The 15125-nt window shown below is 39.8% G+C and overlaps 1 protein-coding gene across 1 annotated transcript; it reads right to left on the reverse strand.

Annotated features, from left to right (window-relative positions):
- Positions 1-1738: 1738 nt before the first annotated feature.
- On the reverse strand, positions 1739-14633 carry grpr (gastrin-releasing peptide receptor). The gene is made up of 4 exons (XM_074666477.1): positions 14085-14633; positions 6785-7136; positions 5254-5367; positions 1739-4793 (listed from the first exon to the last, which is right to left on the reverse strand). The coding sequence occupies exons 1-4, from the start codon at positions 14390-14392 to the stop codon at positions 4506-4508; spliced, it is 1062 nt and encodes a 353-aa protein (XP_074522578.1). The 5' UTR covers positions 14393-14633; the 3' UTR covers positions 1739-4505.
- Between the last annotated feature and the right edge of the window lie 492 nt (positions 14634-15125).

A 15125-nucleotide genomic window follows, 5' to 3' on the forward strand; every position in this document is an offset into this window, starting at 1 on the left:
GAACCATCACTGCTTTGTTTTTGGCTGTAAACAGTGACATAGTTCCATGCACAAGCTTCCCATCTCGGAGGAAGACAGGACTAAGTGGCTAGAGTTCATTTATCAAGGAAATGTGCCAGCTACACTCAGTAAAACGGTGCATGTGTGTGCTTGTCACTTCAAGGCCGACTGCTTTTCCAACTTTGGACAGTACAACAGAGGGCGAATAGAGTGGTCCTGAATCCAGGTGCATTACCAACCATCCGCCAACATCCTTGGACCCTGGAAATGTGAGTATTTTAAATGCTGTGTGCTGTGGAGCAGATGTAAGAGCTTTTCCTCAGTGTTCCCCCTGTCTCTGTTTTAACTTCAGGATGCTAACTTTAGCTGTGGTTAGCCTGTTTCAGCCTGAAATGTTACGGTAAACGAGCTTCGCTGTTTTCTAAACATTGTGCACTTGGAGCGCGTGGTGCTGCTCTCAGTGAGGCGGAAGAGCAGGGCGGTATCAGCGGTGGCTCATTTACATATGAAGGTCACACCCACTAAATCAGACCGTTCTGAACAGAGGGGCTATGAGAGCCTGGAAACAATGCTGCCGTGCTTGACTTATTGGCGTTTTGGACCAAAACATGTTACTACCATTTCATGAAGACATCAATGATCCATATTAAACTGCAGAAAAGGAGCATAATATGGGACCTTTAAATTATATACCCATACACCAATTTACTGTGCTTATCCAGGGTTGAGTTGAGGAGGCAGCAGTCCAAGCAAACTGACCCAGACATCCCTCACCACAGCAACTTTTTCCAGCTTTTCTAGGGAAGTCCCAGCTCAGGTAGGATTTCAGGTGATTTCTGGGTCAACCCCTGGGCCTTTACCCAAGACACCTCAGAACGGTCTCAGTTTGCTTTGATTTCACAAGAGCTACTGCTCTGGCTCCTGGGTCTGTCTCCACAGCTGAGCCTTGCCACCCTTCAGAGGAAACTCATTTCGGCCACTTCTATCAGTGACCTCAATCTTTCACTCAAAACTCATAACTCGTAACCGTAGATGAGAGTTGATTACAGATCGACTGGTTGATTGAAAGTTCGGCCTTCCAGCTGAGCACTATATTGAATAAATGTCTTGTGTTTAAATGACTGGTTTAAATGAAACTGGTGATCCTGGTCCCTACAAGAAAAACTCAATCAGAAATACATGGCACACTTGAAGAACAGTGAAGGAGCAATCATTCAAGATTCATGCTATCTTTGTTTGAACCCAGCAGAGGATTGAGGGACTTCAAGTAGTGTTTACATTTCTACAGGATTCCATCACAAGTTTCTAAAAAGGACTCTTGCATCAAGGTTTTACAATTCATTACACGATGGGAACTTTTTTTGTGTGTCTGTCATGCCTTGGCTTGAAAAGATTACTGCATTTTTGATTTACATATAACACGTTCCACAAAGAAACCGTAATCATGAAGACGACATGTTAAGTAGATGCTCAAAGCTTGAAATTTGGCACAGTGTATGAAACACACAAAAACTAACACAGACCAGACTGATTTAAAACCCTCTCTGCATTATCCTCTTTCGGTGTGAAGCACCAAATTAGGACATTGTTTTTGTGATACAGCGACTGTAAATCTAACATGTGCAAGAGCAGAATAATCGTGTCAAGTGAGCATGGCAATGCGGGAACCATCTGGTGAACAGAAAGCACAAGAGTCCCCTTTCAAGATGCAACACGATGTTGGACATTAAATGCATGTTTTATTGTTTTCCAGACATTGTTGCTGTTCAGGAAAATGGATGTTACAAGTATCCTTGAAAACAAAATTTAAGCTGCACAGACACACAAAACATTACATTAAATACAAATAAACATTCTTTAATTTGTTTGCAAATCAGTGTGTGTCTGTTTTTTACAAAGACATTCACTTTTTGTTTTTCACTGTGTTTTTACTAAAGCTCTGTGGACATTCTGTGATCAGAGGACAACTAACTTTTAAAACACGTCTCTGAAGCTACACTTAACATTCAGTGTATTACAGCATGTGACATCTGCAATATTTAACACATACAGATACCAGAGGAACAGTTAATATATACAGACAGAATAATCTCCACAAATCTAAACATACGTGACACATTAGAGCACACTGCATGAACTCAAATCTTTTGGCAACAGTATAGCAAAAGCACATCAAGTTATCCATGGAAAAAATGTGATTTTCTTTTAAGAAATACATAAATAAGCATAGCATAAAAGTTTGAGCATTTTGTGGTTGGTAGATTGTTTCTTTGTTGTTACAATGAATCTTAGCAGTAAATCTTTTGCTGTTGGAAAGCTTGTTTATTTGTCCTTTAAATGGAGCCACATTTGTAAGGAACATACATTTGAGGATGAGCAGAAGCACAGAGTATGTGGGCTGCACCCATGAAATTTGCCAAACTTTCTCAGCCAATGTCTAACAGATTAGTGTGTTGTTGCTTTTTTATTCTTGTCTTGAGTTTCTAGCAATAATGCTTCAAGGTTTATGGCCAAGAAGCATTGTTGCAACAAAGAAATAATCTACCAAAAAAAAAAAAAAAAGCCTTACTATTTCTGCTGCTATTCCCTGCTAAATTTATTCCATTCTATGTTTTTTTGTCTTTTGTCTTCTTTTTTTAAACATTGAAAGCACTCTGTGAATCTTTAAGAATCAAAAGTAACAGACCAGTTTTGCTCCTGATAAACTAACCGTTTCATCTCCTTCAAAATCTCTTGTTATGCTCCTATACACATGTTTTCCTTGGATGCCATTTAACTCTGGTTCCAACCATAGAGTTAAAAAAAAAAGGTCGTCATCTTGCTTGGTTCCAAGTGAGGTTGCAACAAAAACTGCTCCCCCTGGTGGCTGGCTGCAGTATAGGTCAAAAATCAGGGTCTTCAGTCATTCCAGATGGGCTGTCGTTAAACTTTAAAAATTAATACACCTCATACAAATGTTTCTCACGTCTGATTATTGTGGTGATTTGAAGATATTATTTGGCTGCCTTGTATTCAAATTCTCTTTTTTCTGAAAAGTTTTGTTTACGTTAGTTATAAGAGGTTAAAAAGGAGGTTTTACATATAACAATGGTAGACAGCTGCCGTTCTTGTGTATTTTTTTCGGGGATTGTAAAATATGTCAGGAGGGAGAGAGGAAAGAGATTAGGCTCTGAAAAGAAAACAATAATTACCATTTTATTCACCCGGCTCCACTCAGATTCTCCCAGAATCCCTCACAACGCTGCACAACGGCTACCAATGGCTGCGCCCGTGACGGGGGTATTTTGCTTTCAAAATTGTATGATGGTGAATGGTGGAGCCCCACCGTCCAATCTATTTACAGTCTATGGTTCCAACAGAAAGTCAGTCCCAATCAATTGTACCATTCAAATGCCCACATCTACATCAAGTTTGATTCATGCTGATTGTTAACAGTTCCAATCAGCACATCATCATTTGCTGTACGGTTCACTGTTAATGACTTTCACCGTCTGTGAAACTCACAAGTTTTAATCAATCTCAGCTTGAACTGTGAGCCTTCATGTTCTCTGGCTGTCATGCAAGCTGTGGTATGTCGTGCAGGCAGTCACTCTTCCTTCTGCTGCTGACATCCGTTGTTTCTGATCACTTATTGTTCATGTGCATTACATTCACGGGGTTCATGCAAATAGCTCCCTCTGATCATCACCCCCCGTTTTCAGCACACAACACTGACCTGATACTGTCTGTTCAAAGCAACAGCAGAACAAAGAAAACCATGTGAGAATTTGATTTATTAAACATGGATTCGTAGTGCTGCTGTTAATAATAATAAAAAAAAGCCTGTTTAGATATTTATGAGGCTGAATGTCAAAAAGCGCATCTCCCAAAACACTTCAGTTACATTCGAATGAGCCTCTGCTTTTATCTGACAGTAGCTCTAATAAACACGTTTGCATGGTTTTATGCTCATGCAACAGGTGAAAATTGTAAGCTTAACATTTGCACAGTAGCACTGTGAGCATTAAAGTGTCTCAGGCTTCAGAGACACAGCGGGTGTAAAGGAAAGAAGCTCCTTGCATTTATTCAACAGTATCTGCTGTCAACTAAAGCATGATCCAGCCATGGCTACAGCAAATAGTCTATGGCTATCTCTGGATAAAACAGCTCTCAAAAATGTTAAAGGAACATTCTGATCTTTATCAAATACACACCAAAGTACTGATATCTGTATCCACTTTTTTACACTTTCTGTGTGTGAATTTGTGAGTTTCTACCTCAGTTTAATGAGTCTTCTGCTTGTTTCTCTCCACTGACCTCCCTGTTTTCAGCACGAATAAATTGGCTAGAAAGAACGTTGGTTTTCACAAGAATATAGAGCCTCCATCTGTTAATCAGTATTCTATTGTGTCTTTCACCTTATGCCATGCTGATTATGTCACAAACAAATGAAAAGTGTAAAAAAACACAGATGCACACACGCATCCATGTTCCTTTTCACACTTTCAAACACAATCACACTTCTCTTACACGCAATCCTCCTGGTAGCCTCGTTTGCCATTCACCACGCTCAAACTGGCCATGGAGAGGTTCGTGCTGCGGACGGAGGTCATGCGAGTGTTATAATGACTTGAACTTTGTCTTTGAACTCTGCGTTTAAAGATCTTGCGACAGCAGCAGCACAGCTGCTGGTTGAACTGCTTCTGGAAGCTTTTGCTCAGCAGATACAGGGCAAAGGGGTTCAGGCAGGAGTTGGTGAAAGCCAGGATTCGAGCGACCACACTGCATACAAAGTGAGCCAAGGAGGTGTCCACCTGAAGAAAGGGAGAAAAACAACAGGAAACAACATACACTGAGAAGTATGATGGGGAAGCTTCATTTAGTTATGAATGTACTCTGACCATACAAAAACAGATTGAACAGTTCTCTCTTAATATTTATCCCAATGCTGTTCCTTCATCTGTAAGCCCCCCCATTACATGTACTAACCCAGAATTATGCAGTTTGTTCCAGTAAGCAATTACTGCCTCTTGTTGCCAAAAGCTGTCTGATGTATTCATTCAGACACTGCAGACCATCATTTAAGTAATCCTGACCTCCTCCTTTTAACTGTGTGACCTCCAGTATTTGACAAAGTAGCATGCAATATTGTATGAGAAAATCTGTACCCATATTTTCTACAGTTTTCTTTTCTTTCTTTTTTTTTATAGCCAGAGCTTCAGTTTGGCAGGAACAAACCAAACTAACTCTGTCGAGAGAAATAACTTTGTTTACCTGGGAGTAGTGATAGGAGCGGTACAAGTAGATGACATGACTGGGAAGCCAGCACAGTGCAAAGAGACCAACAAACACTAGCACGGTCTTGGCCAAACGCTTCCTCGCTTCAACCTGTTGATTAGAGAAAAACAGTGAAGATTTATGTTTGAGAGGGTTTCATGAATTAAAGAAAAAAATATGTCTGTGAAGGTTCTCAGTCATCCAGTCCAAGGTTGATCTGAAAAAGGCAACTGAACAAGGTGGAAAGTCCAAGTCCAGTCAGGTTTATCTTTTCAAGCTGGGAAAGAAAACAAGACTCTTTTGTTGTCCATCCCTCTTTTTTTTTCAATTGTAAGTGCTTTACTTGTGAATTGTGATGGGACAAGACTCCTTACATGTCTTGATGTCTTGGCCTTTGTACGTTTAAGCGCTGTTTGTGGAGAGCATCTCAAGATAATGTTCGTTAAACAAAGATCAATCGACTGCTAGTGAGTGTGTGTGTGTGTGTGTGTGTGTGTGTGTGTGTGTGTGTGTGTGTGTGTGTGTGTGTGTGTGTGTGTGTGTGTGTGTGTGTGTGTGTGTGATCTACAGAGTCTGAAACTTCAGTACTTCCTCTGAAATTCTGTCTTTGAATATTTAACATGCATTTCTGATTTGAGAGTTCAGCGTCTTCATGTGAAAATAAAGACAAATTGTTTCACCAAATCTACATCAAAACACAGCTCAGTTTTCAGTTTAGATCATCCCTTGTGAAAATGTGACCAAGGAAGGTCAAAATTTAAGTGACAGATCCTCAGATTTCCATTGAGGGGTCTTTTCCCCGCATAACTATCAGCTAAGTATACATCCCTTACTTCTCTCTTTGTTAGTTTACATTTCAACAGGATGGGATGTTTGAACATTTGTGACAGCCAAAAGGAGGTTGAATCAGACACTCCTCACACCAGAGGAAAATGGGAAAAGATCCTTTTTGGAAATGTCAAAGACTCTTTCAAAGGGAATGGGTCTGATTGGACTTCTTTGTGGCATGTACTCCACATAAGAATACTTGTTATTTTCAGCTCACCTGTGGAGACATTCAGTCTGGCTTAGAGGAGCTGCACTGCTGCTTTGTGAACACTTTGATGATTCAATTCAAACCAAAATCAGAAACCTTTTGAAAAACTGAAATGCCAGTAATAATTGTAAGTCAATAATAAAGGTACTGTCAGGATAGGTTATAATAAGATTGATTACCAGTCTCATGTGCTCACAAACTCTTAGTTGAAGTTTAACTTTTTAGTATTTTTAAAATGTACAGAGTGTTTTATAATTTGCTTAATGTAAAAGCCACGTCATGTATGTGTTCATGGATAAAAATTAACAAAAAGAAAATAATAAGGAAAAGCAGTTTGCAAAGTTATGTTTGAATAAAAAAAAATAGGAGATAAAGTTGGAAAATAACTGACCACATAATGAAACCTCAAACCACATGAAACATTAAAAACATTTAAAACAAATCAATTTTCTTCTATTATTAACATTGTTATCAAAAGTTGAATACACTTACCTGCTGTCTTGCATGTGCGTTTCCCTCTACAGGCAGATTTGAAGCGCTCCTCATCAGGCTGCGGGCGATGAAAGTGTAGTACACTGATATAACCAGCAGGGGGATGACATAGAAAATGAGGAAGGAGGCCATAGAGTGGATCTTAGGGTGTAGATCTCCGGCATGGGGATAAGGAGCACAGGTGACAAAGCTTTCATTGGTGTAGGGGATGGTGAAAGTGTGGAGGTCAGAAAAGATGGCCTCGGGGATGGCCAAGACCAGTGAGAAGAGCCAGATGAGCACCGCCCGCAGGATGATGCTGGTAGTGGTTCTGGATGTTTGGATGTCTAAGGGTTTCACAATGGCTCTGTACCTGGATAGAGAAAGATTGAAAAAAGATAAGAAAATAGATGTAAACATACATAATGAGACAAATGTGTGCTTTTATTTATGTTGCTGTGGGTTAGTTACAAGTGAGTCACTAAATCTATAACAGTCAAAAAAGCAATGTTCATTTGTGCTTTGTGTTGACTCAGATGTAAGGTTGTCAAGTGCCTCTCCTGTTTCTATTCAGGGATTAATTGCTCATCGTTCCTCACATGAGGCAGAGACAGGAGTTTATCGACCCTGTGAGCTGCAGCACGGCACATCACAGAACAGTTAAATAAGGGAACAGGATGTAAGCATTGACCTCCATTATCCTGGAGGAAGGTTAAAGAAATGCAGAGAAGGAAAAACAAAAACTAGCTACAAGACAAATCTGTCACGATGATGCTCTGATCAGGTGAAGTGTGTTAGAGTATTGTAATTTTTAAGGATGTGTTCACAGTCATAAAAGATCCTCTAACCTTGGTAAAAAAAAGAACATACAGGTAAGGAACAATGAGGAGGTCAACAGATACAAATTATGCATAACACTGTTTGAAAACACTGTTCAGTTCAAGTTCAGGTTATTGTTCAGCTTAGTTGAAGTGATTATTTTGAACAACAAAGAAGTGATTGAGGAACTTTAATTTGTAGCTCAATGCGCAGCTTTTCTTCAACTAAACTCCACAACAAAAACCCTTTCTTTGCCTGAGTATCATTTTTCCACAGAATGACACATATCTAAACACAAGCAAGCAGGTAACTATTCTCCACTGCTTTTAGAGTTGCTGTCCGACCTTGATACTCTGTAGAGTATTTATTCCCAAAGTCTGGGTCCTGACCCACATGTGGGTTCCTAGAGATTTTTTATGGGTCGCCGAATTAGTTTACAGAATATTTACATGAAATTCATGCATTTCTTGACCAGAAGAAGTATCCCCTCACTGATTTGTTCACTGATGATTGGCTCCTCATACTTTCATATCTGGTTATGTTTTCATCGTTAAGGGACATCGCCACAATGTTTACTGTAACTGGAAACATGTAACTGCTTTAAAAAAGTCTGAAGCCATGAGCTTAAACAGCCAAAGCCACCATATCTTTCCTACTATTTTACAGCACTCAGAGAGAAAAAAGCTGTCACTGTGTTACTATCACACAAATGAAGGAGTTAACCCATTGACAACTTTGATCGGTAGTTTCCAAAAGAAAGATTTGCAGTCAGATTTAAAACCCCTTTGACCTTGAAAGACCAAAGTCACTGTCGGATCTTGGATGGGCACCAGCTGCAGAAACAGAGATTATTACGGCTGTGCAGTGACGTCTCGCTGAAAAAGAGACATGCTTGCTTTTTTATTCCTTTCACAACCACATATAGTAGAATAGAATAGAACTTTTTTTTTCCTTGTCTGTCACTACTGACAGAAACTTAACTATAGCAGGTTTATTAAAACAAATAGAAATACCAATACAAATTGGAGTTCTCACAAAAATGAAGACAAAATACAGAAATAGAGTGGAGGCTGCGCTCAATACGTGTGTTGTTCTCTCATCTTGTACATATGACTGGGATACAATTCTGAAAAGCAAGCAGGCTAACCCGTCACAGTAAAAGTGACAGTATTTTCAGAGTGTAAGCCCAACAAAGTTGTAATGCATTTGTTAAATATATCTCTTAGGCCTGTTAGCTGGTACAAAAGATGTAAGATGATGCAGAAACATCATTAAAGAAACTTTTTTTTATAATCTTTGCACATTTATCCTGTCAACTGATTTACAGATTGGACATGTTTCGGATTGGCTCACCATGGCATGTTCTTCCAAAAAAATGGGTTGCCAGGAAAAAAGTTTGGGAAACACTTCCATAGAGGCCACAAGGAATCTGAGCCTTCTCAGCCCCTCCTTGTAACAACAACAAACAACAGGTTCATGGAGCAGCTCACAAACATCCAACACTGTTTACACCTTTATGACCACAACTGAACAAAGCTCATTTACCTCAGCTATTTCACATTCACTGCCAGAAATGTTCACATTTTTTCTCTTTTTTTTTTTTGGCCATTTTTCAGGCTTTATCAGTCAGTGCCAGCTGAAGACAGAACAAAAATAACAGGCAGATGAAGAGAGAAGGGCGCTGTCATAGATGGCTGGGGCTTAAACTGAGCTATTCCTCCTGTGGTAAGGACCCAATTTCAGATTGTATACACTGGGTAAGATATGCCTGTGCCCATAAAAGGACAAAAGCAGTGAATGTTCTAAAAAAAACCCACACAGAATATTTGATGGAAGAAGAACATAAGAGGTTGCAAACAACAGTCTTTGGGTATAAAAGTCTCTTCCTGGTGAGAGGACCCCTCTCCCTCACTTTGCATCAGGCTCCTGCTAACCCTGCTGGGATTGTAACTTAGATAATTTTTCTTTAAAGGCTACATGGCGCACACTCCAGTTCAGTCTAATTCACTTTACTTTTTCACAGAATGATTTTCACCTCGATTTCCTTTTAGATTTATGCTTAAAGCAAGAAAGCACATATATTTTCCTTCATTTGAAGAATATACGTAGTGCCTCATTGTTGTTTCGCGGTTTCTCATCCAGGGGCTCTTGGACTCAAGGACACCAACAAGGTAGATGAGACACAGGTGCCTTTTTTATGTGGAGTAATATATTCAGCCAACCACAAAAACTGAGCACATTACTCTTGTTACTAAACTTAAAATTATTGTTTGATGCTTGTTTTCATCAGAAGAGTACATTGATTTGCCGGTTTGGGTTTGAAATATGCTGAATAAATAGAGCTGCCTTTCTCAAGGGAAGACGCTCGTACAAGAATATATTTGTCCTCACAATATTTCAGCTGTGTCTGAAAAATCTGCAGCAAGAAGAGCCAAGTTCATGCCTGGGATATATGGAGGCATATTTCTCTAATTTGTTCTGAGTAGTGACCATTTCTTCCTCCATGAGCCTGATCCTAAGAAGCACAGCAGAGCAGAATTAAAGGAACTGAGGATTGGACAATGAGTGCAGCTGACAGACACAGGAGTTCAAGGTGTTTGATGGTATATTTTCACTCGAGGCTCACTCTCACCTCTGATGCATCAACTCTCTCCAACATGTCAGGCACCTTTGAGCTCGCAATTAAAAGTATTGATTCAAGGAGAAGCTTTTTAAAAATGACTAAAAGTTCGACCTGAGAGATGACTTCGCCCTCTCACAGGATGTGACGGACACTGTAACTTGGCAACTGCAGAAAAAACACAGGTGACTTTTTCCAAAGAAAATGATTTCTTGCTATGGTTGAGGGGCAGTTAAAAAAGCTTATACAACCATATTTCATAAGAGAATGCTGCATAAAATGTTAATTAAATGTATTGTTATGCAAATTATTTAAAGACTATTTAAAAATGAATACAGAGCACAGACGTCATCTTTAATGACTCATTGCTTTATCGAGAAAATACATAGAGGTGCTTGTCAATAAATTATAATATTATGGAAAGTGAAACTTGTTTATTAAATAAGTTTAGCATATTTGTTGTTATTGTTGTGATTCTGTCTTGCACATAATCAAAAAAAAAAGGGGGGGGGGGGGGTTCAATATATCATAAAATTAGAATATTGAAAAGATATTTTGAACTAATGGTCTCCTTGTCTGGTTCAGTCAGTTACAGAGTCATGGGGAAGAGTGCTGATCTCACAGTTGTCCTGAAGACAGTCACTGACTCCCTCCACAAGGAGGCAAAGCCTCAAAGAAAGCTTGATATTCACAGAGTGCTGTACCACCATACCACCAGAAAGATGAGTGGATGAAAAATGATTCACAAGCAACATGTAGTATTGTAAAGCAAAATCACAAAAACACATTCGAGAATACATTCCTCAAAGTTTTACAGTCAGTATTGGTTTGGGGTACCATTTCATCTGCTGCTGTTGGTCCAGTGGTGGTGGAGACGTCGGTCCTGGCAGTTGTTCTGAACAGGATCATGTAGAACCTGTAAGCTGGACTGCTTCAGCTAAGACTCAGCAGTCACTTCGTCTTTGTACAGGACACATTCAAAAGACCAAAAATATGAGTGTTATCCAACATGGAGGGCCAGTCTGTTTCGTAAGAAAACTCTTAAATACTTCATGCTTCTTCTGCTGGAATTCTCCTTAAAGATGCTGGTTTCATTCTCCAGCAGGATGTAGCACCTTCTGATTCACATTTTATCCCAGCCGTTTTTCTGATGCACATTTTATCCCAGCCGTTTTTTAAACCTTCATCTTTTTATTTATCTTTTATTGTCATGTTTAAGTGTCATGTTTGTGTCTACCTCTTGTGCTAGAGAAAACAACTGCCAGAGTCAAATTCCTTGTATGTGTTGCATACTTGACAATAAAAAATGATTCTGATTCTGATTCTGATTCTGATTCTGATTCTGATTCTGATTCTGATTCTGATTCTGAGTGTGCAGGTGCAAAGGATATGAGGGTTTTACCATGTGCAGCATACAGTACCGTTAAAAGATGCAGGGACTGAGAAGACATCCCAGAGAGATATTACTTGTGCTTTGTGGCCTGAAGAGAAAGACTATGGTCGAAATCACCACATGGATTCAGACTCACATCAAATAACAATAATAATAATTGTCTGGGGCCACAGTTTGTCACCTCATCAAGAGCTGGAGAATCTGTTCCACAAAAAAGGAAACCACACATGAGTCAGAATTACTGACAGCTTCTTTAGGCTCCAATCCAGAAGGACAAGGTCAAAGCAGAAAATGGTCCTGTGGGCCTATAAATCAAAATTTGGCCTTTTTTTTTTTTTTCCTCCACAAATAATGTCGATAGGTAGAGTTATCATCAGCTGCAGCTGTATAACAACAGGTTTTCATTTATAACCTTGGGCCCCTGATTATATGTAAAGTACAACTCATTTTCTTTGCCGTATCCTCCAGGCAGACTATCGCAATTATAAGTCAGCTCTGCTATCAAGGCCAGGAACTGACAAACAAATAACTGCCAAAACCCTGAATCCTCTGCAAGGGTCTCAAGGGTCACTTGATCACATCATCACAGATGGGATTGTTCAGGTTTGCTGGAGCTCTCAATGACAGAGAACATCTGTGAGCAGCAATAAATACATATCAACTAGAATCAGCGGTGTGCTAATCAAACAAGAAAACAAAGAGGCAAACAAGCTTCTGTTTGAAGGAAACAAAGCCGGGATTTGAATTCCTGTGGAGAGGAAGCTGCTCTCTGTGTTGAGCAGCACCCCAATGTGTCTCTCATAGCCTCTGAGACAAGCTGGTGACAAAGACACTTCCTCAACAAAGACTTACACCCAAAGGGTGATCCATCTACTGTGCATCACAGAAAATCCCTTCTGCCAGTGGTTATTAAACAGCTTAAGCACACTGATTTGACACCAGTGGGCTACTGAAGCTCAATCGGACTCCTCCAGCAACCCTTGAATTATTGTGGTGGTCCACTCCTGTTATACCTTGAAGTTACACCTCTAAGAAAAAGTGTTATTTCAACTGCATTTACCTTTCTTTACTTACCTTCAACTGATACCTTCTCTTACTATTCCTTTTACTCAGAGTCTGTAAGAAACACAGACATTGTCAGTGCTTTTACCCATGGCTTCTGGAGAGATAATTTGAGCCCCATCACTGGCAAGTGTCATAAAGGTATGTCTGGATTTGATTCCATGAAATAGGCATCTTAACAGTTATGCCAACGACATCTTCATGGCTTTTTCCTGCCAGCTGCAAGTGAACATTAGGAGACCTGCACCTTTTTACACTTCTGTGTTTGCTTCATTTTTTTAATCAATGAAGGTTCCAGCATGCTTCCACTGCACGTGCTGGTTCGCAGTAATCAAAAGTAATCAAGAGTTATCAAAGGTACAGCTTCCTTGAAAAAGGTGTAAAGGAAATAACAGCAAAAAATTACACTGTCAGTCTAAGAATCTGCGTAAGAGAAAGTAAAAAGCTTTTACTTTAAAATACTCTTGGAGTACTGGGTACAAAAATCAGGGGTTGCAGAGGGAAGGGAGTTGTAAAGACATGAGATATGACGTAAAAAAAAGAAAAAAAAGAAAAAATGAAACATGTCCTCTTATGCTCATTTTTGTAGTATAACAAACAGAAGATCAGTAATACAAGCCGAGATTCTTTGATTCCCCAGCTGTATGCAGGTTGATATTCCTGAATATTTTGTCCCCATTTATAAATCTGTGTTTCACTGACTTATTGACTTGAGAGGGACAAACCTGTTAAATTGTTGGCTGTGATTTCAACTTAAGTGTATTCTTCTTCCCCTTACACAAATGCGTTCACCTGATCACTCAAGGATGCAGTGGATGGATATCAGCCAATCTGCTGACAGTCAGACTGTTGATGGACAGCTTGTAACTTTTCTGCTTTTTACTTTTATTTGTTTATTTTCATTTTTATTCAGTAGCTGGTCCTATGTAAAATGTAGTAAAGTAAAATACTTTACAGTTAAAATACTGGTTTTAACACCTATTCCAAAAGCACAAGTACACACAAAGCTACACAATGACAGTTACTTAGGTAAATGTAGTTGCTTCCACCACTGCTTAAAGCTTAAATTTATCATGCATCATATCAAGACTATGGCTGATGTTTGCCAAACAGCTGCAGACAAAAGTCCCTGGATGATATTTGACAGCAGATGTTCAAATGTCAAATGTTTTGAATCATATTCGAATGAGATTTTTATGACTGATCCCGAAGCAACAGATCGTCTTTGAGGCTTTCAGTCGTGCCAACTGCGTAAAACAGGAGCACTGCTGCCGTGCGTAATGTTTACTCATTTGTAGAACTATCAAAAAAGGATACATCATCTGGGATCTACCTGTTACATGTATATAATTCAAGTTAGAGGTTGTTGTTGTTGTTTGTTTGTTTTTAAGGATGATCAGGCTATTCAAATAAAATTTGTAACCTACCTGTCAGCAGACAGAGCTGTGAGAGTAAACACGGACACCCCGACCGAAGTGAGCTGAATATAGGGGATGACTTTGCAGCCCACTCTCCCAAACAGCCACTCTTCTGACAGGTAGCGGCTGGCATCCACAGGAGCGCAGGTCACCAGCAGTAAAACGTCTCCAAGAGCCAGACTCGACATGAAAAGATTTGGAACATTGCGGATGGATTTGGCAGAGCAAAACGTCTTAATGAGAGTGATGTTACCTATAAGACCAAAAACGCTGATGAAACCGTAAACTGAAGCGATAGCCACTCCGGTGAACCACATCGTCCGTGCCGAGTTTTAGAGAGCTGTGACGCAGCGCGGTGCGTTTGGACACGGACGCTCCATCTCTCCTAGAGGAGTATCCACAGACCGACAGTAAATTTCTATAAGTACGAGTTGTGACCGCGAGTAAAAGACACCAATGAAGTCTTCAGACGTGCAAAACGTCAATGGTGACAATTAGAGTCCGAGGATCAGTGGCGGGGAGAGGGGGTCCACTCAGAGGCAGAAGAACACCGCGCGCGCTCAACAGTCAACATGTTTGACTGTAGTGTGTGTGTGTGTGTGTGTGTGTGTGTGTGTGTGTGTGTGTGGGGGGGGGGGGGGGGGGGGGGGGGGGGGCAAGATAATGGTGAGGCAAGTAAGCAAGAAAGTTTCCTTCTCCCAATTTAAAACGTTTTAATTTTCAAAATATTCTTAGGAGGAATAAACTGTGTTTCTGGGAGAGTTTGTCTATTTGTTTGTTTGTCTGTGAACAACATATCTCAAAAACTTAGAAACGGATCTTGATGAATTTTTCAGGAAATTTTCAAAATGAGATAGGGAAGAAGTGATTAAATTTTGGAGGTGATCTGGATCACCGTCTGGACCCAGGACTATTTTAAAGGACTCTTGTGAATCATTGTGAGGTAGGGCCATTTTCACCATATGTGTATATAACTCCACGACAAATGGTCGGATTGCTTTGCAAAAGAATAGAATACAAGTCACCATAATTTCTGACAGATGTAAAAGT

The sequence above is a fragment of the Halichoeres trimaculatus genome, unplaced genomic scaffold (assembly GCF_033239565.1).
Source record: "Halichoeres trimaculatus isolate MK-OKI-2021-1 unplaced genomic scaffold, fHalTri1.1 fHalTri1_scaffold_3, whole genome shotgun sequence".
NCBI lineage: Eukaryota > Metazoa > Chordata > Actinopteri > Labriformes > Labridae > Halichoeres > Halichoeres trimaculatus.